This window comes from Cricetulus griseus, chromosome 2 (genome assembly GCF_003668045.3).
Source record: "Cricetulus griseus strain 17A/GY chromosome 2, alternate assembly CriGri-PICRH-1.0, whole genome shotgun sequence".
NCBI lineage: Eukaryota > Metazoa > Chordata > Mammalia > Rodentia > Cricetidae > Cricetulus > Cricetulus griseus.
The window spans coordinates 294,674,567-294,699,713 of record NC_048595.1 but is presented as its reverse complement, the minus strand read 5'-3'; the positions used below and the strand labels follow the sequence as shown (position 1 = coordinate 294,699,713).

The following is a 25,147-nucleotide window of genomic DNA, read 5'->3' as shown; positions in this document are numbered from 1 at the left end:
ATTTTACCTTTTTCTTCAAACTGTTAGTTAACTAGTTGTTAATGAAGAGGGAAAGTGAAGTGTTCACACACACACTAGGAATTCTTGGCTTTACAGTTCTCTGATTCATGTTTTGAAATAAAATTTTGATGTTGCATACTTTCTTAGGTTTGTGTGTGTGCGCGCGCATGCGCGCGCGCGATCTGTGTGTCAGACATGTTAAAAGAAGTAAAATTGGATCTTGGTCAAGTGAATCACTTTTTTTAGGAGAGTACCTGTGTTTTATAGACGCTAGGGCTTTGTGACTGTGGATATAGTTTGTTAGTAATATACCTCAGAGGAAAGATAGAATAGCTTACTACTTGGATTTTCATGCCGGTGGTTTTCATACCCTGTAGCCATACAAAAATCAGGTAAAGATACTTTAAGCATACTATAATTTAGAATTTTAGCTCTTCTTTGGGTGTGTAAGCTTTAATCATAGCTATGTGCATAGTACATCTCTGCCCAGTGCTTTCCAAAGCAAATTACTCATACAGCTTTAAAAATCAAAACAGTCCATGTCTTTGGCTTTGCTTTAGAGCAGAGTAGTCTTTGTCAAAATCTGTAAATAGCAAACAAGAAACAGTATTTCATTTGCAGTTTTAACCTGGAGACATTTCCTAGACTAGACTCACATTCAGTCACCAAAGCTTCAAAGTTTCAGGTAACTGTATCCAGTTTTTCTCCTAGTGGCTTAATTTGAGAGATGTGATAACTCAGTACAACCTCAAATAGGAGTGTGAGATACAATAGACAGTTACCAGGGAAGACTAGCATCTTCTCACAATGCCCAGAAGTGATGAAGCATTTACATGCTTGGCCCTGTCTTTCTCCTAGGTGACTGCCAACAGCCAGCTCAATGCCGAATCCAGAAATGTACCACAGATTTCGTGTCCCTCACTTCACATCTGAACTCTGCCACTGATGGCTTTGACTCTGACTTTTGCAAGGCACTCCGAGCCTATGCCGGCTGCACCCAGCGAACTTCAAAAGCCTGCCGTGGCAACCTGGTGTACCATTCTGCCGTGTTAGGTATCAGTGACCTCATGAGCCAGAGGAACTGCTCCAAGGATGGACCCACATCCTCTACCAACCCAGAAGTGACCCATGACCCTTGTAACTACCACAGCCACGGAGGAGTCAGAGAACACAGGGGAGGGGACCAGAGCCCTCCCAATTACCTTTTCTGCGGCTTGTTTGGAGACCCTCACCTTAGAACTTTCAAGGATCACTTCCAGACGTGCAAAGTGGAAGGGGCCTGGCCTCTGATAGACAATAATTATCTTTCGGTTCAAGTGACGAATGTGCCTGTGGTCCCTGGATCCAGTGCCACTGCTACTAACAAGGCAAGTATACCTTTTTGTCCCTCTTTCTACTCAAGACTTTCAGATGCTTGGTCCTTCAGACAGTTTCTGGAGTGTGTTATAAAGGGCCTCCTTTAGAGGGGCCATTTGTATATCTTCTTGGAAAGTTATTAACAGGGTTGGTAAACGTTTGAGATTGTTTAATAAAGGAGTTTTTGGTTGTTTTTTGTTTGTTTGTTTTTCTGGCATGCAAAATGTGGGTCTAAAGTTGAATAGGCAATGATATGAAGAATAAAATGTCAACAGTGAAATCAGGTTTTCCAGGGAGAAAAGGCAGCCTGTTTAATGAGAGAAGCGTGTGCCTTCTCTAGTTCGTGCTGTCTTGTGTGGCTCTTCTTGAGGAAATCCACGGTCAGATTTATCAAATGCGTAAAGGGGGTGTTCTGAATAAAGAAAGCTGTGAAGCCTGGGGCAGTGGCCCATCAGGAAACATACTTTAGTGGAGGTTTAGAAACTATAGTAAATGTAATGGCTGTAAGCCAGGCTTCCCAGCAGCAAACCCACAATGGTGCTTTAGTTAGCAACCTTTGGTAACCAAGGAAGTTAAAGATTGGCTATTGCAGAACAGTGCTGTATAACCTCCGTGTAATCTCACACCTGCATGTTAACAGTTTAAGCCAGAAGCTAAGAGGAAAATTGGCAAAAATTAAGTTACTCTTACCCTGGTCCAGTGTCTGAACTCCTATGTTTGTTTATTTCGAAGAAACTGATCATATATAGAGACCTTGACGCCAGCTGCAAGGCACTGGTGTCTTAGTACAAGGTAGGAGAGTGTCCAGTGAGTTTCCATTTACCAGTCAATGAGTGCCAGAGTTTCTCCTAGTGTCCCAACTAAACCACCCCCTTTCCTGTCTTCCCCAGCCACAAACCCCACAGATAGACTGTCTCATCTTGCTTTAATTTCCTGTATTTATTAATCTGTTCCTTAGTTGTCACAGACTAAATATAATTGACAAGGATCAAGTTTTTGAAATCTTGTGACTGTTTATTTGATTCCCTCCCTTGCCTCCAAATGTGGGGCATATTTTTAAGAGAGTTTAAATTATTTGACTTGGCATTTTGTGAAGGGAACTTTACAACACCTCAGGAGATATCTGGAGACACCCAGGAGTGTCACAAATCTAAAAATAGAAGTTATTGCTCTTGAACAAAGAAGACTGTTACACTGAAGCAGACATTTTGAGGGGATCTCCGAAATGTTTATACTTCCACCCAGTAAAACTTCACTCAGGCGCACCTTTTGCCTTGGCAAACTCTACATCTTGAAATACACTTTTCTTTCTCTGGCTATTATATGTTTATAAATACCTTTTCTTATGTGGATCTCAGGATGTGTATTTGGTAAAAGTTAGGTTATAAAGATACATATTATGGGACTAGTAGGATGGCTCAGCAGTTAAGAGCACCTACTGCTCTAGTAGAGGATCTGGGTTTGGTTCCCAGCACCAAATTGGCAGCTCACAACCACACACACACACACACACACACACACACACACACACACACACACACACACGAGTTTTATATATACAATATATTACATATATTATGTATATTAAGATAAATGATTATGAAGTTGTAAGGTAGACCATTGCCAAAAATTCAGGATTACAACAGTCATCAGACACCTCAAACGTTGGGAATGGTTACCAGATAACTGAAGGTTCCATGGAAATTTGATGAGGCTTTACTTTGGGAATGGGAAAGTTACCCATTGTTCAGATAGTTGAGGATTTGGAAGATTCTTGGTCAAATTAAAGTATTAATAGCATAGATAGATAGATAGATAGATAGTGTATGTAATTATATATATGGAACAACTTACAGTTCACTTAAGATTAGAAAATTAAAAAAAAAAAAAACCCACAGGTCTGTTTTCTCCATCTGGCATGAGCCAAAAGTTTTGTTCTTTCAAATGGAGAAAGTAGTGGTTCTCTGACAGGAATTCAAGAGGACCGCAGGAGTTTGTGGTTGCTCAGTTGCACATTAGTCTTTTGCTTCATCTGGTGGCCATGCCACTCAGCAAGTTACTCTAGGGTCCTGCATCTACAGTAGTTACTGTGCTCCTGTATTTTTTTGTTTGTATTCTCCCGGGTGCCTGGGACTCTGAAAAGCTGTTTTTGATGCCCTATCTTGAGACCTATAAGACATGTGTTGCTGAAATCGGCAAAGGCCTAACATTGTTACACCATCTTACCTTTAAGGACTTGAAGCATTAAAGAAAAGGTGCTAATAAACATAAAAACCTTTAATCCCAACACTCAGCAGTCGGAGGCAGGTTGATCTCTGTGAGTTCGAGGACAGTTAGGGCTGTTACACAGAGTAACCCTGTCTTGAAAAACCAGAAATAAAAACAGTGAGGCATACTGTCCTTACAAAATTCATTCTAAGTAAAATCTGAATCTTTTCTAATTCTGTTTTATGATTTTTTTATTTTGTTGTTGTTTTTTTTTTTTGGAAAGATTTTCTTGATGTGAATCTCACCCCATGTTAATCAGCTATCTCACCTTTATCTCTGGGACAAATACCTGAGGAGAAAAGGTTGAAAGGAGGAAAAGTTTATTTGGGTTTCAGTCCTAGCTTGACAGGATTCATTGCTTTGAGCCTCAGGCAAGACAGGATCCCAGGATGGTGGGAGCATATGAAAGAGGGTACTTAACCTCAGGTTGGCCAGAAAAGGCAAAGAAAAGGAAATGCAGGAAGGGAAACTAGAGACAAGGTGTAACTTTCTGGGGAGGTGACCTGCTCCCTCCAGTTAGGTTGCACCTGCTTTACACTCCTCCCAAATGCTGTCCTGTTATGAATCCATCAAGTCTTTTTTTGGGGGGGGGGGTGCGCTTCATTTTCTTACCAAGAATTTCTGGATATACCTAAACCTGTGTTGAGTAACTCAGCACCATACTTTGATGATATTGAACCTTGCTTGGTTGGTCAGGCATTTCAAAAGACCTGTGTGTGCTGTGCCACTGCACATAAACACTAACTGATATGCAAGGCCAGCTGTGATACAGAAACTCCCATGCGTTTCACGGCCTTCACTTCTGAAGAGAAATGCTAGATTCTTGAGTATTTTACTCAGTGTGGTCACTAAGACAACTGGGTTCTGGGAGCCTGGCTTCCTGAGCCAGCCTCCTGCAAGCTTAACTTATTGAGATCTCCCTTCCAAAAATAGTCCCCACCTGTCACCAAAGGATACCTAAACAGAATAAAATAGGATGAAGTCCCTGTACTCAAGGGGCATTTATTAACTAAACTTTTTTTTCCACATATGAACAGTGAGTAAGGACAAATAGACCTGGTAGTGTGATTTATCTCCTTATCCAGTGTTCGATCCACACACTGGTCCTTCCCTCCACATGGGAAAGGACTGGCTTTCCCACATGGTCACTGTGTGCACAAGTATGCCTTCTTGGGGCCCTCCACCTGCCTTTCTCTTCCTCTCTGGAAGAAAGAAACTGTACTAGTAGGCCAGCTTGCTGGGTAGATGTGTTTACTGAAGGGGAGAAGCCAGGGCAAGTTTTTCATCTCTCCACCCTGGGGCTGCAAGAGTTTCTGGCACACCTACACACTTCACCTCATCTCAGATACAATCTTCCCCACCTTTGGCTGTGAGAGGCAGATGCAGGCATGCAGACACAGAGAAAGTGAAATGCTGCAGGGACAGCATTAGAAGTGGCAGTGTTAGGGGGGAAACACAGAGGAAAGGCATGGTGGCAGTGGCCATCCTGTACTGCAAAGGAGCCAGGTTACCTGTCTGTGAGGATAGCTGGCTTAGTGCCTTTAGGTCCACATTTCCTTTGTCACTTTCAGACTCAACTCGTTCATTTTATGGGCTGTGTTTGTTTTTAAATAATGGACCTGAGAGGATATTTAAATGCATGATCACAAAAGGTAGATAAAGCGTAAAGTTCTTGTTCCTCTGATATGTTCCCAGTAGCAGGTATTAAAGTTTCTGAGACGGTAGGATAGATTAGATTCATGGTAGAGGGCTTGCCTAACGTGGGTAAAGTAACTCTTGAGTAACCTCCACAGACCTACAAAACAATGAAAATGAAAGCAAGCAGTTTTTAAATCTTCGATCTCCAGCTAGCTGGTAGAGCACCAGAAGCCAGGCCTTACCACCTGTGGGTGAGTTCCTGGAACTCATGTGGTAGGAGAGAATTGACTCCACAAACTGTGCTCTGACCCCCACAGAGCTCTCACACATACAAACACACAATACACAGATAAAATGTAATCTAAAAAAAAAAAAATTAAAAACCAGTCTCAAGTACGTTCTTAATAACTTTTCAAAATACTTTCAGCTTAAAAACTTGCATGTTACCTACCTAACAATGGCTGTGTTTTTAATCATTCTTTACAAGTATTCTTTTGCTCTATGTTCCCTTAAATTTTTACGGAAAAAAAAATCATATTTTTTTCTCACTACTTTGGCTTTCCCATACAATACTTGAGTCTCATGAAAACAAAACAGAAGTAGGGAAAATTGGGAAACCTACATCCCTGTCTCTCCTTGAGTGAGAAAAAGGATTTGCTGTAAAGCAACTTGCCTGAACCAGATGTCTTGTATGGCCTGGTGAGAGTGGCCACCAGCTCCTATTACCCTAAGGGCAGCACCTACAAGTGTAACAGGATACCCAGCCCATCGGGGTTGTTTGTGTATATCATTTTATATTCCATAGTATCACTACATTTCAAATTCAGTAACTGCTTTCTTGGAGTTTCTGAGAGGTTCCACCAGATCTGGAGACAGATTGGTTTTCTCTCTTTTTGGTTAATGTCTTCATTGAGCTGTGCATTCTGATAAAGTCTGCCAGTCCTTCCTGGTGAACACTAAAGCATGTTGTGGTCCCTTTTTTTTGATAGACCTTAGACACTTGCACAGCAGCCATGAACATGTAAGTCATTGTGGGTCATTATCTGTTGCTTACAGAGTTGGAGCTAGACATGTCTGCCTTGCAGAGACTTTCAGTTGTTATTTTAAGTGCATCTCTGGATTGCAGTTTGGAAACCTGTCCTCTCTTGACCTCATGCCTAGTACTTTTTTTTTTCTTGCAGCCAAGTTTTTACAGCGCTTTTTTTTTAGCAACTGTGGATACCTGTGAGCCACACAGTAGCAATCTTTTATTTTTATCAGTGGAGATATTTTTCCTCCCTTTGGTTGAACTGTGTTTAGATGTATGGACCCTGTTCCTGCATGTAGTGGTAGTCATGGTGGCAAGGGGTATATTTTTTCTACAGAAGCATCTGATCCTTAATCTGAGATTTGCTTTTGTTGGGAGTGTGTGTGTGTGTGTGTCATAGATAATTCCAGCCATTTCTTTGAGATGTGTTCCTTACGATCCATCTTAACTGCAGAGACATTACAAAGGTCTAAGGCTGGTCGGTATTGGGTCATACTGGGAACATATAGGAAAGAAGTCCATAGTTGTAGCTCCCTTGGTGTAATAATTTCTGATTAAATGTCATTATTTTGGTGCTGCTGCATTTAAAAAAAAAAAAAAAAAAAACTTACTACATGTCAGAGGTGGATGTAGCCTCTGCTTTCAGCTGGGCACATACCTGAAATGAACAGTGGGAGAGCATGGGATTTGTATGTGGACCCAACATCCTAAGAGCTTCTTGGTAGACTATATTGATTCCCAAAGACAGTGTTAGCTGGATGGCACAGGTGTCAGGAAGCAATACAGAGAGAACAGCTGCTGTGATAGCCTCCTGCCTTGCTTGCTCTTGGGATCGGGCTTCTCACCTCCCACAGTCAGTGTGCCCCTCACCTACATCTGTATTTCCACAGCCACCAGGCTTAATTTTTTCAGGGTCCCATCTCATTTTTAAAGCCCTCATTAAGTCATGTGTTAGACATTTTTTTGTCATTCATAAATTTATTTCAGAAATAGCACTGAAAAAAAATTTTTAAAGGGTTTTAGTGAATTCAGCTCTGCTCCTGGGTGGGACCGAGTGTGTTGTCTTTTTCAATTTCCTGTGAGGCTGTTTGTACTGGATTATGAAGTGTTAGGCCCAGGAACTGCTGTTTGGTATATCTTCAGTACATTGCCGGGAGGTAGAAAGATATCCAAGTGCTTGTTAGGGGAGAAAAGGGACTCTTCACTGGATGATTGATGTGTGCCGTAAAAGAGCATTTTGTAACATGGACAGGCTCCTTGGTTGTTCTTTATGCTGTGCTTTTCAAACACACTACCCCTTTGTCTTTTTCATGTGTGTTAAAACACTCTGGGTAAAAAATTCTTTACCACTTTCTAATCTTCCTGACACTGCCTACTCCCCAAATCCCAGCTGTCCTTGGAAGGAGACCTTCCAAAATCCCCCTTGGTAAATGAAATTAGCCAGGGGCTTGTCCAAGCCAGGCAGGATTCCTTGGGTGATGTAGGCCTCTGCTGCTTCATAACAAACCCACACTCCTCCGTAGTTTAAGGCAGTGAGCGGCAGGAAGCCAAGAGTCAGATACACAGCTGAGAGTCAGAACTTGTTTCTCTGTCACGTTTCCAAATATCTCCCTCTGCCCTGTTGGGTTTTCTTTTGAGGGAAAGGGGTGAAAAGAGAACGTTGGGTGGTGCTCTTCTTGTTGTTGTTGTTGGCTTCAATTAATGCTAGCCAAACACTTTTCTGCCTCTGTGGAATGTGGCCTGAGAGAGTCACCTACAGGGTGCAACAATGAAAAATGCTCCCTTTCCCATTTTGTCTTTGTTTGTTTTGACTGCAGTAAAACTTGCTCTTCCAGTGTTTGGATTTTGTGTTCTTGTGGGTGGAGTAATGTAACAAAGTGCTCAGCCTGTCTGTGAGTGGTAAGGAACAAGAGCTAACACACCAAGAGGGATTTTATTTTAGCTAGACAGCCTTGGAGTGAATCTGTGGTACTGTTGGATCCTAGATAGAACTCAGGTGAAAGCTGTTGGCTAAATGATGAGAGCCTTTCTGCTCCACTTAGCTGATTATTTCAGTACAGGGGACAGGAGGGTTTCGGCTAATTCTGGGAGGGTTTGTTCATGTTAGCACATAGTATCTGCACTGTGAACAGAATTGATACCACAGCATTTAAACATGAATTTTCCATCTCCTCTGCAAATGCTCCTGAAATGGATTCAGGGTTCAATCTGGACCTACAGACACTTAGCAGGTACACTGATGTCTTCACATTTTCCTGCCTAGGTAGAAGGATATTCTTGGCAGGTTACTGGCTTTTTAAAACATCTCGATCCTTTTCTTGTGTCTTTGGGGTCTTGAAATTGAACCTAGAGCTGGCAAGATCTGTGCGTACTGTGAAGAAGTTGAAGCTTTTTCTTTCCTTCCTAATGCTAAGAAATAACCAGAGAGGCTATGGGCAGTGGGGCCTGTACCATAGCCTTGAGCACTTGAAGGGTCTGTAGCCCTGCCCAATACTTTATCCTGAGGGGATGCCCCTGGGAATCAGGACTTGCTGTGGCAGATTCTGCCTAGCTCAGGGCCCCTGCCTCCAGCATAGCTCGCAGCTTCTGACATATTATCAGCCTCAGATCGGCAAAAAGGCAGCTTAAGTCTGTAACACTTTGGCATCTAACTTCTCATCTAAAAGCATGGTGATACTGGCCTCCCTCACAGTACAAAATCTGAACCCAAACTCAGAGTTTTTGAAGTTGCTGAGGTCTACAGGCCTGGAGGGCTTGCCTCCTCATGCTCAGCATGGAGTTACACTGGTGTGTAGAAGGAAGTTGGCTAACTTCCCCGTCTCTGTGCCTATTTATGCTTCCCGCCTTCCTTTTTTTTAATTATATAGAAACTGGTTTATGAAAGTTGGCATTTCTGTGCCTGTCCCTTTCGTGTGTTATCCCTGGGCCAGATTGCTTTCAGTCTGGGTGCTTTTTCCAGCCATTGGGCCTGGTACTTCTCTGGACCACCCTAGCAGCCTTCAACTGTGGGTGTCCTTCCCCTCTGGTTTGGCTTCTTAATTCTCTATCTGCTGCCAAATACCCCTTCAGCAGCCAAAACAGCCCCTGTTCTTGTTGTGCTCATTACCTAGAGCAACACTGAAGACAAAGTGTGAGGCTTTCCAGGTCTCTGCTTCCTGTAAGTGCTCTGAATGTAGAATTCTGTAGGAGACTTGAGGGTGGAGAAGCATACATATTTGATAACTGTTTTGAAGGCAGTGTATTTCTTAGTTTCGTCTAAACCCTAAAAGGAGTCTAGGGTAAGATTTTTAAATAAGCTGCTCACCTTGCAAATGTCTGTTAGTACATTGTCCTAGTCCATTAAAGGCATTTAACATCTTGTACTTCAGCAATTCTTACACTTTCTATGAGTGTAATATTTGATGTAAGCTGGATAGTGTTTGTGAAATTGCTGGTTTTTGAACTTAGTTTTCTAACAAAATTGTCAATGACAGCATGTATCCCCAGCCTAGCATGTAGTATGCTACATACAAAATCATACCTAGGTTTTGCATGAAATTGTTCAGACAGAAAGTTAATCTAAATGTGTGAATTTTCTGTTTCACAAAAGGGAGAGTGTTACCCTCATTTTTATGTAACTAAAGGTCAGTTCCCTCCTTGCTTGCCTAAAGGGGACCTGCCCCAGCTACAGTCCACACTCTGGTGGCCCTAGAGATGGAGTAAGGGTTGTTTTAGAGCTTCCTCGGCCAGCTTTTCAACATTTAGAAAAATTGGCCCTCCAAAATAGAATTTGGGTGTGTTAGGGATGGAGACAAAGCCAGTGTGGTGGAAATACATGCTGTTGGAATGATCTTGTTATTCTGTCCAGAGGACCCAGTATCCAGGCTGTATTCCACCTACATGTGCAGACATGAAAGGGGCTCTGAGCCCAGTCTTGGTGTCTACTGTGTTTTCATTAGCTCTACACCCAGACAATTTGACAGTGTGAACATACCAGCTAACTATATGAAGTAAATTTTATTTTAACTTCCTTGAACATGGACAGAATTTTAACCCAATACAAATCAATACAAATTGCCTTTTAAGTTGCCATTTCTTTGCTTCAGTTTCATTTCCAGTCCCATGATTAACCTTAAAAGTCCAATTCTCTTGTTGAGGATTCATTCCAGAAGGCTCTTTGCACTTGTAGTGCCAAGTGGTCTGACTGAACACTGGCAAATGCTTCTTCCACAATATGTATACAGAGGTACAGTGTATACGGATGGCTGACTGCACAGTCTTTGGGGAGTTGTGTTTTAAAACCTGTGTGAAGTGTTTTACAGACTGTTGTGCCTTGGGAAGATTTCTCTGTATCCTGGTGAGGCAGGGCCTGGAATTTCCTCGTGGACTTGTTCAATTTCATTTTGTATATTTCCTTTTCTTACTGTTGGGAAGGAAAGGCAGTCAGGTGTCGATTAATCTGTAGTCAGTCACGACCCCTTCAGTGGTTCGAAGGGGTTGGAAAACACAGATATTTACATTATGATTCGTAACAGTAGCAAAATTACAGTTAAGTAGCAACAAAACAATTTTGTTGTGGGGTCACCACAACATGAGGAACTGTAATTTACTAAAGGGTTGCAGCATTAGAAAGGTTGAGAACCAATGCTCTTAATTTTACAACAAACCTTAAGTTCTTGTTGCGTTCCATGTGTGCAAAGGTTGATTTGCTGTAACTGCTGTCTTTTCTCTTCCTCATAGACCTTGTGGGTGGTAAAGATCTCAGGAGGGGGATTAAAAATGAATGAGGAGAGCTAGAGTGGTTTGTCTAAGGTGGGATTGAGAGGGACTAGATGGGGGAGGTTTAACAAAAGACATTGATGTTTTAAATGCACAGAAATGCCACCCATCAATAATAAATGGGGTGGCATCGAACAGATGTGCCAAATTGAGTTATTCCTGCATGTCGATCAGTTACTGGAGGAAAAGCAAGCAGCATAACTAGTGTTTTACAGTTTTTAAGTGCAGAGTGAAAAACCTGTATACAAATTTGAATACCCATTTTAGATCCTTGATGGCTGCTAAGTGGAAATTTTTTAAGTTTTAAATTTGCAAAAGTTCCGGTGAAATCTTGTATGTTTTTGAAGTAAGAATTATTACTAATGAATGAGTTTGCTTTTCTGGAAACGTAGATGTGAAATGGATTTCATGCAGTTCTCGGCTGAGTGCTTGCTTGTTGAGAGCTTGTGTTGTAATTGTCCCAGGGAATGGCATTGCATTACAAAACTCAAGTCATGTGAAACTGTTACCCAGAGTTCTTTCTACATTGCAGTGATTACAAATCTGATACCTGCCCTCAGACTTTGGGACTGTCTCATCCCATCAGCATGTTGATTCAATAGATAGTTCTACACACATTCCCAAGTGAGAAATACAACTTTATCAAAGAGAAAGGCAACGTCAAGCAATATGCGCAAACAAATCCGAGAGGAAGAGAATATTTAATAGGCACAGATCCTAGAGAATGCTAGTTTTCCATGTGTTTTGCATAGCAGAAGATAAGTGTGTGTGAGGTGTTTAATGTGAGTCCTGAGGTGCAGAATTCGAATTGCTATGCCTAATGGGGGAAAAAAAAAAAAAAAAAAGACTCGGGTAAACGTGAAACTATTCTACTTATGTTAATATTGACCCCTCATGTGTGTCTCTTTTGGTAACTTGTTTGCATCTCTGCTTTCTTGCCCCAACAAAAGTGAAATTTCTCACTCTTCCTAATGTGAGCAAATGTTCACAGTTCTTGCATGCAATACCAAGTTGCTTTAAAAGTTTGTTAGACCAGAAACACACATTACTGAGTTGTCAAATCTTTTTTTGAATGCTTCAGTTGATAATAGGGATCGAGACTGCATAAAAAGGTATTACTGACTCTTTAGCCATTTGTATTGTTAACCTTCGGTGTTTTCTAACCTTCCTCCAGTGTTTTCAGGTGCAGAATTTATTTGAATTAATCTTTTCACCTCCTGGCAATCCCAGCATGTCTTAAAAGGGGACTTGTCAAACTGACTTTAGAGCCACCAAATAAATCTATTTTATAGTCTCCTTAGATACCCACCCCAGAACCCCTCACAGTGGAAGGCTCCGTGGTTGGAATCAGCAGTTCTCCTGAAGTCATCTCTCTGGTCACCTTCTCTGGGTTATTAAGAAGGTGTTGAAATGTGAGAAGGGCTAGTAGTGAAATCAAATTGTGGCTCTGGGTAATTAGGAGAGAAAGCCCAGGGTTTTCACAGCACATTGTCTGGCTTTCAGCTGCAGCTGCAAACAACGGATATGAACTTAACCAGTTGCTGCAGTGCAGCTGGCTCAGATCTGGCTTTGTAACTGGCTGAAGTAAAATGAAATGGCTGGAAAATTCCAGTCAAGTTAACACCAGTGGGAACGTGTGGAATTAAATAGTGTGAGCAAAGGCTGGCTGGGTTGGGGGGAAACTTCAGACACAAGCTTGAGGGTGGTAGTGAGGACTTGGTGGGCATTTCTAGCCTTTTTAACAAGGGTTCATTGTTTGGACAAGTTCTTTCAGGAGCTTGGAGGTTCTTGCCATCTGAGTGACTTAGAGAGTGTGTGGCTTGTCTGTCTGCCTTCTTGACTCAAATCACCCAATCCTTTATTCTGGTTTACTTTAAAAAATGAAACAAAAAAAAAAAAAAAACTGTTACTACATAACTGATAGATAATAAGCCAAATCTCAGGTGCTCCCAAAATGGTAATAGGAAGTGCTCCTACTTTGGGTGGCACACAGAGAACTCCTGCCCCTTCCTAGTTACCCTCGCTCATCACATGTTCACTGTGGCAAGGAAATGGTCTCAGAGAAGGAAGGTCGTGTATTATATCAATGGAGAGGTTTTTTTCTCCCTGAACTGTTTGCTTCATTTTGGAAGATTGAGAGTTGACTGGGGAAAGATGTGAGAAGTTGAAGGCCCCTGGTGCTGTTTGGGGAAAACATCTTCTATCACTAGGCTTGGGGTATGTTATCTCTGCCAGCGCTTGAGAGCTATGCTTGCCAAATAATTCCCTGTCACAGGGATTAACCAGTGATGCAAAGCATTTGATTAAGAGACTTGAAATCTCTCGAGAGGCACATGACTGGTAGTTGTTGCAGATGCCCCCCAAAAGCCTGTTTCCTCTCAGTATTTATATTACGTTTATAGTGATGAGTCATGGGAAATGGAGATAGTCCAATGAAGGATGTCTTTAGAGGCAAAACTCTGCTAGATATATCATTAAGTCCCTCAGAGCTTCTATATACCTTAAAAAGGAACTCCTACCCCCTACCCCAGCTATGCCATGCCTGGGCAATTTCTAATAGACTGTTTCCCAACAGTGGCGCTATGTCAAGAAAGCTAAGCAACAGCTTTTGCACGCATTTGGAGCCTCTGCTCCATCATAGTGGTAGGGAAAGTTGCCTACTACTGCAGTGTGACTGCTCAGCTCCCCTCCAGTTGTAGTAACCTGTGCATCTTCCATCCCACAGATCACTATTATCTTCAAAGCACACCATGAGTGTACAGATCAGAAAGTATACCAAGCTGTGACAGATGACCTGCCAGCTGCCTTTGTGGACGGCACCACCAGTGGGGGGGATGGTGATATTAAGAGCCTTCACATCGTGGAGAGGGAGAGTGGCCGCTACGTAGAGATGCATGCCCGCTACATAGGCACCACCGTGTTTGTGCGACAGCTGGGTCGCTACCTAACCCTCGCCATTCGAATGCCTGAAGACTTGGCCATGTCCTATGAGGAAAGCCAGGACCTGCAGCTGTGTGTGAATGGCTGCCCTTTGAGTGAATGCATCGATGATGGACAAGGCCAGGTGTCTGCTATCCTGGGGCACAGCCTGCCACACACTGCCTCGGTGCAGGCCTGGCCTGGCTACACACTGGAGACTGCCAGCACCCAATGCCATGAGAAGATGCCAGTGAAGGACATCTATTTCCAGTCTTGTGTCTTTGACCTGCTCACCACCGGTGATGCCAACTTTACCGCTGCAGCCCACAGTGCCTTGGAGGATGTGGAAGCACTGCACCCCAGGAAGGAGCGTTGGCATATCTTTCCCAGCAGCGGCCGTGCAGGACGCAGCGATTTGTCTGTTGGTCTTGGACTCACATGCTTGATCCTTACTGTGTTTTTGTAGGGTTTTTGTTGTTGTTGTTGTGTTTTTTTTTGTTTTTTTTTTGTCTATAACAAAATTTTAAATATATATTGTCATAATATATTGAGTGAAAGAGTATATATGTATATACCATGTATATAACAGATGTTTGTCCTGGAACACCAGATTGTACATTATGTGTTTGACTGTTCTCACATATGTTGGTTATAGTGTTTTTTTTTTGATTGTACCAATTTTGTTTTTGTGGTTTTGTGAAATGTTTTATAATGTCCCTTCCTAGGGACCTCTTAGAAAGCACTTTATTTTTTATATATTAAATATTTATGTGTGTACCTGGCTAATATGTACAGTGCATATTCACAGACACCACAGCCATCCATTTGAAGGTGACAGTTTGTAGCTACCCTGGGTGTTCTTCCTGCACTTCCCATTGCTACTGATTTGCCAAGGTACACAGTCTGTAATGGAGCTGTCTCCCTTCCTTTGAAGTGTCAATCTGAGAGGAAAGTTGTCCCCTCCCTTGTAAGTACTTTGATTCTACTTAAGAGCTCTGTTTCTAACAACTTACTTTTCAGAACATGGGGCAGAAGTGCTACAACTGCAGTTCTTGTTACTCAGTGACATTTGAGCACATGTGACCTGTGAGGTTGACCCTTCTGAAGCTGCCATGTGTTAAGAGTCTGGTGATGGTCATTTCAAGTTGATAACCAGGCATCTCCCTACACCTGAGCTAGTCCCCCTATCCCTTTTTAAGTTGTAGTTTCCCCCTCCTTTAACTCTTGAAGCAAAACAAAGTCATCAGCTTAGTACAGTTCATGCCTTGCTATCCCTCTTTGCAATTTGCAGAGATCACATTTGTAACTTTCTCCTCCTTGGCTGCTTGGAGTCCTAATGGTGCTCTCTGGTTCCACCCCAGCGTCTCCTTAACTTCACCTCAGGATTCCAAACTCTGGCTGTTAGTCTTCCTGTGATATTGAGGTCCAGGTATAGGGCCTTCAGAACAGAAAATCTTCCTTGGTGTGTATTAGTATACACTTGCCTGTGGATGCTGTCGTCCTGACATTCGTAACGAGGCATTGCGCTGTCCAAGTGGTATCTGTCTTCTCAGCTCTCTGCCATCTTAACACCTACAGTTGAATGTTAGGCAGTTGCTCCTGTCACTTAGTGAAATCCCCATAAGGTAAAGTCTCTCCTTGCCTCTCCCATCCCATTGTTGGTACCAACTATAAAAGAATTAACAAAAGGCTGTGAGAGTAGCAGAGTCAACTCCTGAATAGATAGGTTTGTATTGTTATATCTAAATGTGAGTGTTTGGTTCCAAGAAGTAATATAATTTGTGTTTCAATATTTAAGGTTTACAGTAATGCAAGCAAAAGATACGAACTTAAAATACTGTAGTTATTCTTTGCCATGTCCTGTTGGCCATTGGCACTAACAGAGTCAGGCTAGCAGCAGAAAAGGGTATCATTTTGTGAAGTGGTATCATCACAGGGTGAGATTGTGTGTTCTTTCTAGAGGTGGCAAACCCTTAGCTTGGGGAAAATTATGAAGGCACCCTAAATGAATTCCAGAGAGCTGGAATCTAACCCTGTAAAAGAGGGGTCCCTTTAGGAAAGCTGGACTAGGAAGGACTGACCAACCCTGAGCTCTGAAACATGGCCACTTTTGTTCATCTGTGGAGCCGTATGCCAAGTTCAGAAGCTTGTCACTAGCTAGTAACTTATGATTGAGTAGAACAAGGAAGGGAAGATGATGTCAGATACTTTTAACCACTATTTTTGTGCAAATAGTATAAAAGGTAAAGTAAAAATCGATAGAAGTTTCTACAGTGTCTGGCATTAGTGTGATTGATACACCTTTATCCTTTTGGGGAGAGAACAAAACCACCACCTCTACTGGCAGACTGGATAAGAAAGTTTGTTTAGCTGTAACGTTTAGCAGAAAAGGGTGCCCATGATATGTACTACACATCGGTAGTACCAGTAATACAGTGTGGCAGGTGGTTCTCCCTCATAATCAGTGTCTCTGTACGACCTTTACAGTCCCCAAGGATAATTTTTAGAAATAAAGTATTTCTGTAGAGAAGGGCCAGGTTTTCTTTGGGGTTTCTACGAACATACTGCTTGCACTTGTTTAGCCAGAATTTCAGACCATGCCAGCGTATGAGTAGGCTTTGGCTCTTCACAGGTCTCCTGGGAGAGCTTAAAACTTGGGCCAAAACACTGATTTCCACAGATCTACATGTGATTCTTTTAGAGAAGACTCAAAAACACTTTTTGCCCTCTTCACTGTGCTTGGAAACCCCCACATTGTGCCGAGTCTTTACAGAGAAACCTGTAGATGTGGTTTGTAGGTATATGAGTAAGTATCTGTGTAAAAACAGTGGGTATGCAGTATGTAAATACGTTTAAGTTATTATGCTAGAAAAATAAAGTTACAGACCACGCTGTTGAATGTTTGTTCCTTGATTTTAGTGACACCTGCTGGAAGAGCTGAGAACCCCTCTGCAGAAGGGAAGGAGTAAGGGTGTTAATAAGATCCTAATAGGTTTTCACAAGATGGACTCCCTGCCCCCTAGCTCATTTGACTGCTACTGTAGTTTTTCCTTTATAACCTTTACGCAAGTACAAATAAAGTAGTGTCTGTGAGACTGGCTGCTGGTCCTAAAGTCCTATCATTAATGAGGAGCACACTGCACTCTGGGGCTTGTGAAGACGTACTGGAACGCAGCAGCGTACCGTGATGGAGAGTTCTGGGGGGTAGTGTTGTTTGTTTCTTTGAAAGCTTGCAAACCCCTCACATCCTGGGTGCTTTAAAGAGGATGTCATGTGGTTATAAGTTATTTGTGTTAAAGAAATGGAGGGTGGAAGAGTTTGGAGAAGAAACAAAGGCTCCAGGAAGCCCCCGCTCTCTCCAGGTGGCTTCCTAAATGGAGAGAGCATGGGTGGAGGGCTCCCGTAATTATTGAGTAGAGAGCTTCCTGTGTGTGGAGCACGTGAACAGGAACTCTTATGTCAACTGGATCGGGTGAACTACAGAAACCAGGGATGAAATTCCTGGGTGCTGAGTAGATGCCGTCTGTATAACAAATGCTTTCACAAAAGTTCACATCTGACCACCACCCGGCTTTCCAAAGACCAAAACTAGAGATTCTTTTTTCTTGAGACAGGGTTTCTCTGTCTACTGGCTGTCCTGGAACTCACTTTGTAGACCAGGCTGGCCTCGAACTCACTGAAATCCACCTGCCTCTGCCTCCCAAGTGCAGGGATTAAAGGCGTGTGCCACCGCCACCACCTGTCAAGAAATTCTTGAAAACCCAGAGAGATTTCCATTTCAAAATCCAAGAATCCTGTCAGTTGCCTGATTTATTTCACTTTGAAAAAAAATATATGTATTGATGCTATTGTATTGCCTAGAGCAGGCAAGGGTAAGACAATCTCGGATGCCTACAGACGTACCATGTGTTCCTGTAAACAAATGTCTTGTTTCTGTGAGAATTGAGCAACACCTCACCACACCCAAGAAGGTATACAAAATGGAGAAGTTCAAAATATTATTTCTACTTCTATTTTCTGTATGTCTTCTAAAGGGAAATTAATTCAATAGTGTTTTTTTTTTAATTCACTGTTCTTCCCTTCCCCCTGCCCCACCCAGAGAATGTCTAACAAGATGTTTCAGACTGTCAACTAAATAATACAATGTCCCCCCACCTTTGAATGTGCTGTCACCATGTTTGTGTCTCCTCTTTTGTGAATGGCTTGCAGATTGACAGAGACTGGCAACTAAGGCCACCCAGCCAGATCTCACTCTTTTCATTAGAATGTCAAATTAACTGAGCAAACTGATTCTGTTAACCAGAACATACTAAGATAGGTCTATCAAACTGCCATCAGATGAAAACAAAATAGGCCAATATTTCCTAATTGAAGGGTCTTTTCTTTATGGTTGTGAACCTAGCCCTTTAATGGCTGAGCCATCTCTCCAACCCCTAACAGTTTGTTTTGTTGTTGTTGTTGTTGTTGTTTTGTTTTTTGTTTTTAATGGGAGATACATCTATGGTTCAAAAATGAAAACTCCACTTTAAAAAAAAGCATTCTGTAACCAGGTCAAATAGTTAAAACTAAACCACAAATGAATTGGCAAGTAAAAAAATGCACCTGCCATAAATAAACAATCTTTACAACTAGGGCTATTTCAAGGTCTGAAAAGATAGTCAAATGTGTGCCACTCGATCCTGAGGTTCAGATCCAGGTGCAGTGGCATATGCCAATGAGTCCAGTTCTGGGGAAGTAAGGCCAGGAGGGTCTCTGAACTGGCCAGCCAGCCTGGATGAATTGGTGAGCTTTATGTTTAATGAAAGATGCTGTCTCAAAAATTAAGATAATAAGCCATAGAGGGTAACCATTCACATTCTCTTGCTCTCTCTGCCTCTTGCTTATGGGTCAGAAGTAAGGTCTCAACTCAGCTACTGCTCCAGCACTATGTCTTTGCCTGTCTGTTGCCGTACCCCCTGCTATGATGGTCATGGACATAACCCTCTGGAACTGTAAGCAAGCCCCCAATAAACTCTTCTATAAGTTGTCTTTGGCATAGCGTCTCTTCACAGCAGTAGAAAAGTAACTGAGACAGAAGTCTAAGGACATTTCCATTAATGATATAGCACTACCAAGAGAAATGGTGCTGTTAAAGTACCATTGGTCACTGGACTGGCTGGCTTTGTGTGTCAACTTGACTCAAGCTAGTCATCAGAGAAGAAGGAGCCTTAGTTGATGAAATGCTTCCATGGGGTACAGCTGTAAGTCATTTTCTCAATTAGGGCTCAATGGGAGAGGGCCCAGCCCATTGTGGGTGGTGCCACCCCTGGGATGGTGATTCCTGGTTCTTTAAGAAGGCAGGCTGCCCACCCCACATCTGACAGAGGGCTCATCTCCAAAATATACAATGAACTCAAGAAGCTAATCACCAAAACACCAAACAACCCAATTAAAAAATGGGGTACAAATCTCAATAGTGAAATCTCAAATGGCAGAAAGGCACTTAAGGAATTGCTCAGCATCCTTAGCCATCAGGAAAATGCAAATCAAAACAACTCTGAGATACCATCTTACACCTGTCAGAATCGCTAGAACCAAAAACACCAACAACAGTTTATGCTGGGGAGAATGTGGAGAAAGGGGAACACTTCTCCACTGCTGGTGGGAGTGCCAACTTGTGCAGCCACTTTGGAAATCAGTATGGCAGTTTCTCAGGAAAATGGGAATCAGTCTACCACAAGATCCAGAATTCCGTTCTTAGGCATATACCCAAGGGATGCACATTCATATCACAAGGACATCTGTTCAACTATGTTCATAGCAGCATTATTTGTAACAGCCAGAACCTAGAAGCAACCTAGATGCCCTCCACCGAAGAATGGATAAAGAAAATGTGGTACATTTACACAATGGAGTACTACTCAGAAGAAACAATAGGATCTTGAAATTCACAGGCAAATGGATGGAACTAGAAGAAACCATCCTGAGTGAGGTCACCCAGACACAGAAAGAAAAACATGGTGTGTAGTCACTCATAAGTGGATATTAGACATAGAGCAAAGGATAACCAGCCTATAATCCACAACCCCAGAGAAGCTGGGAAACAAGTAGGACCCTACGAGAGACATGCATGGACCTCCGAGAAGGGGAAAGGGACAAGATCTCCTGAGTAAATTGGGAGCATGGTGGGGAGGGGAAAGAAGGTAGGAGAGAGAGGAGGGGAGAAGGGAAGGGGGAGGAGAACATGAGGGATCAGGAAGGTCCAGTTGGGGGAAGGACAGAGGAGAGCAAGGAAAGAGACACCTTCATAGAGGGAGCCATTATGGATTTAACGAGAAACCAGGCACTAGGGAAATTTCCAGGAATCCACAAGGATGACCCCAATTAAGAATCTAAGCAATAGTGGAGAGGCTACCTTAAATGCCCTTCCCCTATAATGAGGTTGATGACTACCTTAAATAGCACCCTAGAGCCTTCATCTGCAGAAGCAGAGATTCACAGGTAAGTACTCAGCTGAACTCCTGGAATCCAGTTGTAGAGAGGAAGGAAGAGTGATGAGCAAAGGAGTGAAGACCATGCCGGGAAACCCACAGAAACAGCTGACCTGAGTAAGTGGGAGCTCACAGACCCCAGTCTGACAGCTGAGGAACCAGCATAGGACTGAACCATGTCCCCTCAACATGAGTGTCAGGTGTGGGAGCCTGGGTCCTCTGGCAGTGGAACCAGTATTTATCTCTAGTGCACAAATGGGCTTTGTATCTCTCAGCCTAGATATGGGGGGAGGGCCTGGGTCCTGCTCCAAGTGATGTGACAAGCTTTGAGGATCCCCCATGGGAGGCCTCACCCTCCCTGAGTGGACAGGAGGGAGGGGAGCTGGAGGAGGGGGGAATGGGAGGAAGGAGGGAAGGGGAACTGTAATTGGTATGTAAAATAAGATTGTTTTTAATTTAAATAAAAATTAATTTTAAAAAATAAATCAGGCTGCACAAGCCAGGGAAAGGAAATCAGTATGCAACTCCTCTCCATGGCCTCTGCATCAGCTCCTGCCTGCCAGTTCCTGCCCTGCCAGTTCCTGCCCTGACTTCCTCCAATGATGAACTATGATCTGGAAGTGTAAGCCAAACAAACCCTTTCCTCCCCAACTTGCTTGGTGCTTTGTCTCAGCAATGGAAACCCTAACTAAGACAGTTTCCAGTATCTTGAAGAAGAGAGAGGTAAAACAAAGAAAGACCAAGCCTATGTCTCATGAATATTCCTTTCTTGGCAGGGGTGGGGAGAACATTAAGTACAAATACAAGATCATTTAGCTCCAATCAAATTGGACATTTAGATGACATTTGAGGTTCAGGAAAGAGGTTAAAGATCTCCTGAGGAGATGGAAGAGCAACAACAGATAGGAAGAGCTTGCAGATCAAAATTGCAGTTAGGGATGCTGTCTGGTTGCTTTGGGCTGCAGGGCCATTAAATGGTTCCCCCTATATATAGTTTACTCAAGAGACAGCATGCCATCATGGTCTGTGGGACTGCCAAGTGTTAAGTGTCAATCTACTTACCTTATTATGCTTCCTTGTGCATTCTAAACTATGTCTAGACTTTCATTTCCTCACTTTTAAAATAAGAATGCTAACATCACACCTCAAACATTCCTTGTGAAGAGTAAAATCTACTACTTTACCTAAACTTCTTAGCATAGTGCCAGACACCAGCGTGGACACTGCCCATACCTAAAATGGACCATTTGTGTGTTCACCTTAGGGAGCTGGCATAGAACTACATTTAGTTTTAAGTCCCCATGAAGATTCAAGAATTTAGCAGTGGGCCAAAGTTCTGAAGAAAGTTTGGACATCCAGGAAGGAAATAAACTTAGGTCACAGCTTCCAGGAAAGCAGCTGAGACCAAATCAAAAAGCAGGCACACCAGAACCTCCTGCCTCCTTCTTCACTGCAACTGTTCCCAGATGTCAGCGCAAATTTACTAAAACCCTACGACAGTAACACTGGCTTTTGAGCAACTGTTTGCCCTGGATTGGTCTTCAGGGACTGGGAATGGTCTGAACATAGGAAGAGCCTCAGTAAAATTATTGCTAAAGAGATAGTTGACCAGCACATCAGAACCCCAGTAGAGAAATGTGTAATGAATTGTGTAAGGACTTTCCTCAAGTGTTTTTCCTTAGATTGGGTGGCAATAGTTGTAGTTATTTGGTGTCTCACACTCAAAGCAAAAATAACTCTTAGATCTGGAACCTTCTAGTTGTACAAATATTTTCATCTTCTCAGAGTGGAAACAGAGAAGGCCACCTATTAGAAGGCTGGGAGATTTAGACTGGCTTCATCAAGCAAAAAGATGGTCAGCAGTTAGGAATGCTTCTTTCCTTCTTGCCCTTCCAGAGAACCCAGGTTCAGTCCCCAGCACCCACTAGCCAGGTAACAATTGCCTATAATTGTAGCTCCAGGGGACCTGACACCCTCTTCTGGCTTCCATGGGCACCCACACACACATGACATGTGGGATATTTGATTGCACTTTGAAACCCAAGACTCTGTTAATAAAATCCACCTTGAATCAGAGAGCAGAGCCAGCAACTAGTTGACAGGAATTAGTCATAGAAAATACAGAGGATCCAGGAAAATGGACAGACAGATGTGGTGATACCTTGCTTGTACAAATAAAGCCTGTCTGAGGGTCAGAGAATGGAGCTTGCCACTAGGCTAACCATAGAGGTCTGGAGGTCTGTACAGACAGACAGGAAGTGAACTAGCTGGGCAGAAACAGGATATAAGCAGGGAGAAACAGGAACTCACTCGCTTGTCTGCATAGATGCTAAAGAGGTAAGGTGTGGTGATGGCTTGCTCCTTCTCTCTGATCCGGCAGTCTTCTAGTCTGCTGGCCCTGCCCTATACTTCCTGCCTGGTACTGGCCCATCAGCATTTATTCATCAACCAATAAGAGAAACATTCACAGCATACAGAAGGACATCCCCCATTAGAGAGAGATACAAGAAGGAGTCAGGAGGGACTTGGAGTGTCTGTCTTTTTGGTTTGGGATGGCTGGAGAGAGGCTATTTTGCTGGGTCTCCAGCCAAAAGGGAAGGTCAGATGGTTGCTTCTCGGTCTCTCTGAGCTAGCAGGTCTCCACACCAACATCTTACTCCTAAGTCTTTATTAGTAAATAAAATGATAGAGACTTAATTTGAAACTACATTTGGTACTGGTGGGACCAGAAGTCCCACCGGCAGCAGCCTGAGGGGCAAGGGTGGGAGTGAGGGCATTGACTGCAAGAGGGTCAGACCAAGGGCCACAGACAGAGTAGTTAAAATATCAGTAGATTCAGGGGCAGCCTCTAAACCAACAGAAAAACAACATATCTTCACCCAAATAAACACATACACGTAAAAAAAAAAGTAAATCTTTAAAATATATTTTTCAGCTGGGCAGTGGTGGCACATGCCTTTAAACCCAGCACTCAGAAGTCAGAGGCAGGTGGATCTCTGAGTTCAAGGCCAGCCTGGTCTACAAAGTGAGTTCAGGGACAGCCAGGACTTACACAGAGAAAAAAAAAACAATTTTTTTTTCAAATGTGAGGTGTGATGGGGAGGAATTATAAGAAGTTGAACACACTTGTTCAATAAAAACACAACAAATGAGAAAATGAAAAATGATGAAATGACCAAAAAAACAAAAATCTCATAAAAGGGGGGAGAGTATATAGAAGATGGCTGGACAGAAGGGTAGTGGACACATAATTGATAAAACCTGTAAACAATTAATAAACATACTGAATAGAGATGCCAAAATGTAGGGACTGCTCAGGGTTTCTGAGATTAGAGTTGCAAAGGAACTGTCTGTTGCCTGTTAAATGTTTTCCTTTAAAAATGAGTATATATCTCCTTGGGCATTAGAGAGTCTAATAACTAGCCAAGATTCTTTGGTTTCAGTGAGTCCAGTATGAACTACTATCTCCAGCCTCGGGGTAGAGAGGAGAAACTAAGTGCACTGTTGTACCTTATACAACCTAAGGGCAAGAAGGAAAACCCGAAAGACAGGAAATCAAGCCTGGGAGCTGTCAGGGTGTCTCTGCTGCTAAGACTCGGCAAGCCCTTTCTTCTCCCATTCCACAGTTGATTTTCTGTCTTGTGGATGCTCTTTGTAGAATAAACCCACCTTCAGTTCACTGTGGGTCACATAAAATATCATAACGTGCAGAGGCATTCATTCCCCTGGTTCCATCCAGAATCTTTAAGAATCTTGTAAGAGTAAGCATTCTTCCTATGGCCTTCCTCACTAGAGATACTTTGATTACTATTTTTAACATGAACTTAAGGGCTGAGGATATAGCTCATATGACAGTACTTGCCTCTTGTGCACAAAGTTGTCCCAGCATGACATGAAGCAGGTGTGGGCTAAACCCTTAGGTGAGTATCAGGGTTACTAATCACTTAAAAAAATAAATGGGCTGGAATTTTTTCATCAGAACTGTGCTCTTCAGCAATCACAGGGGAAGATAATTAATCCAATTCATAAAATAGCTAACAATAGCCAAATAAGTATATCAGTGAATAAGAAAATAGGGTTGAGTATAACATGGGAGGGAACAGTCACTTAATTAACAAACACCTATTGAGTACAGCTGGATACTGGGCATTCAATGTTGAATACCCCCATTTCCTTACCTAGAGGAGCTTACAGTAAGAAAAACGAATATTATTTCAGTTCTCAGTGCTCAATTTTGAAATGTTTTTAACTGAGATATTTTTATATACCAAACGTAACTCATCTTTATATCCGGCAACAATTTAGTAAAGGAAACTGCTTACCTTCACATTCCCTGGATGGATCAGCTGGCTGCCTGTTCCAGGGGTGCATTCATGCAAAAGCAGGGTGTCAGTGATTGCGACCTCAGTTGAGCCAGACATCCAAGATGGTTCCTCCAAACTGCTCATAACCAGTGGAAGTTACCCTCTGAGAGACCAGCTGGGGTTGTGAAATCAAGTAGCCACTTGTATTGTTTAGGGTTTCTGTTTATGGTAAAACACCATGACCAAAAGCACCCCAGGTTGGAAAGGGTTCATTTCACCCCACAGCTACTAATCACATCCATCATGAGGGCAGTCAGATGGAGCAACTGGAGGCTGGAACTAAAGCAGAGGCCATGGAGGAACACTACTCATTCACTTGCTCTCTCTGATTTGCTCAGCCTGCTTTC

The 25,147-nt window shown here is 42.7% G+C and overlaps 1 protein-coding gene and 1 long non-coding RNA gene across 2 annotated transcripts in view; one reads left to right on the top strand and one right to left on the bottom strand.

The window, feature by feature from the left end:
- The window catches only part of Rgmb (repulsive guidance molecule BMP co-receptor b), a 21,916-nt gene extending 4,852 nt beyond the window's left edge, over positions 1 to 17,064 (top strand). The window contains exons 2-3 of the mRNA XM_035440457.1: positions 859 to 1,367; positions 13,773 to 17,064. Of these exons, the coding sequence (XP_035296348.1) occupies positions 859 to 1,367; positions 13,773 to 14,432 (1,169 nt within the window). The 3' untranslated portion in view covers positions 14,433 to 17,064. The remainder of the gene's footprint in view (positions 1 to 858; positions 1,368 to 13,772) is intronic.
- On the bottom strand, positions 10,267 to 25,147 carry LOC118238380. The gene is made up of 2 exons (XR_004768492.1): positions 24,759 to 25,147; positions 10,267 to 10,691 (listed from the first exon to the last, which is right to left on the bottom strand). It is a non-coding gene; the product is annotated as an uncharacterized LOC118238380 (long non-coding RNA).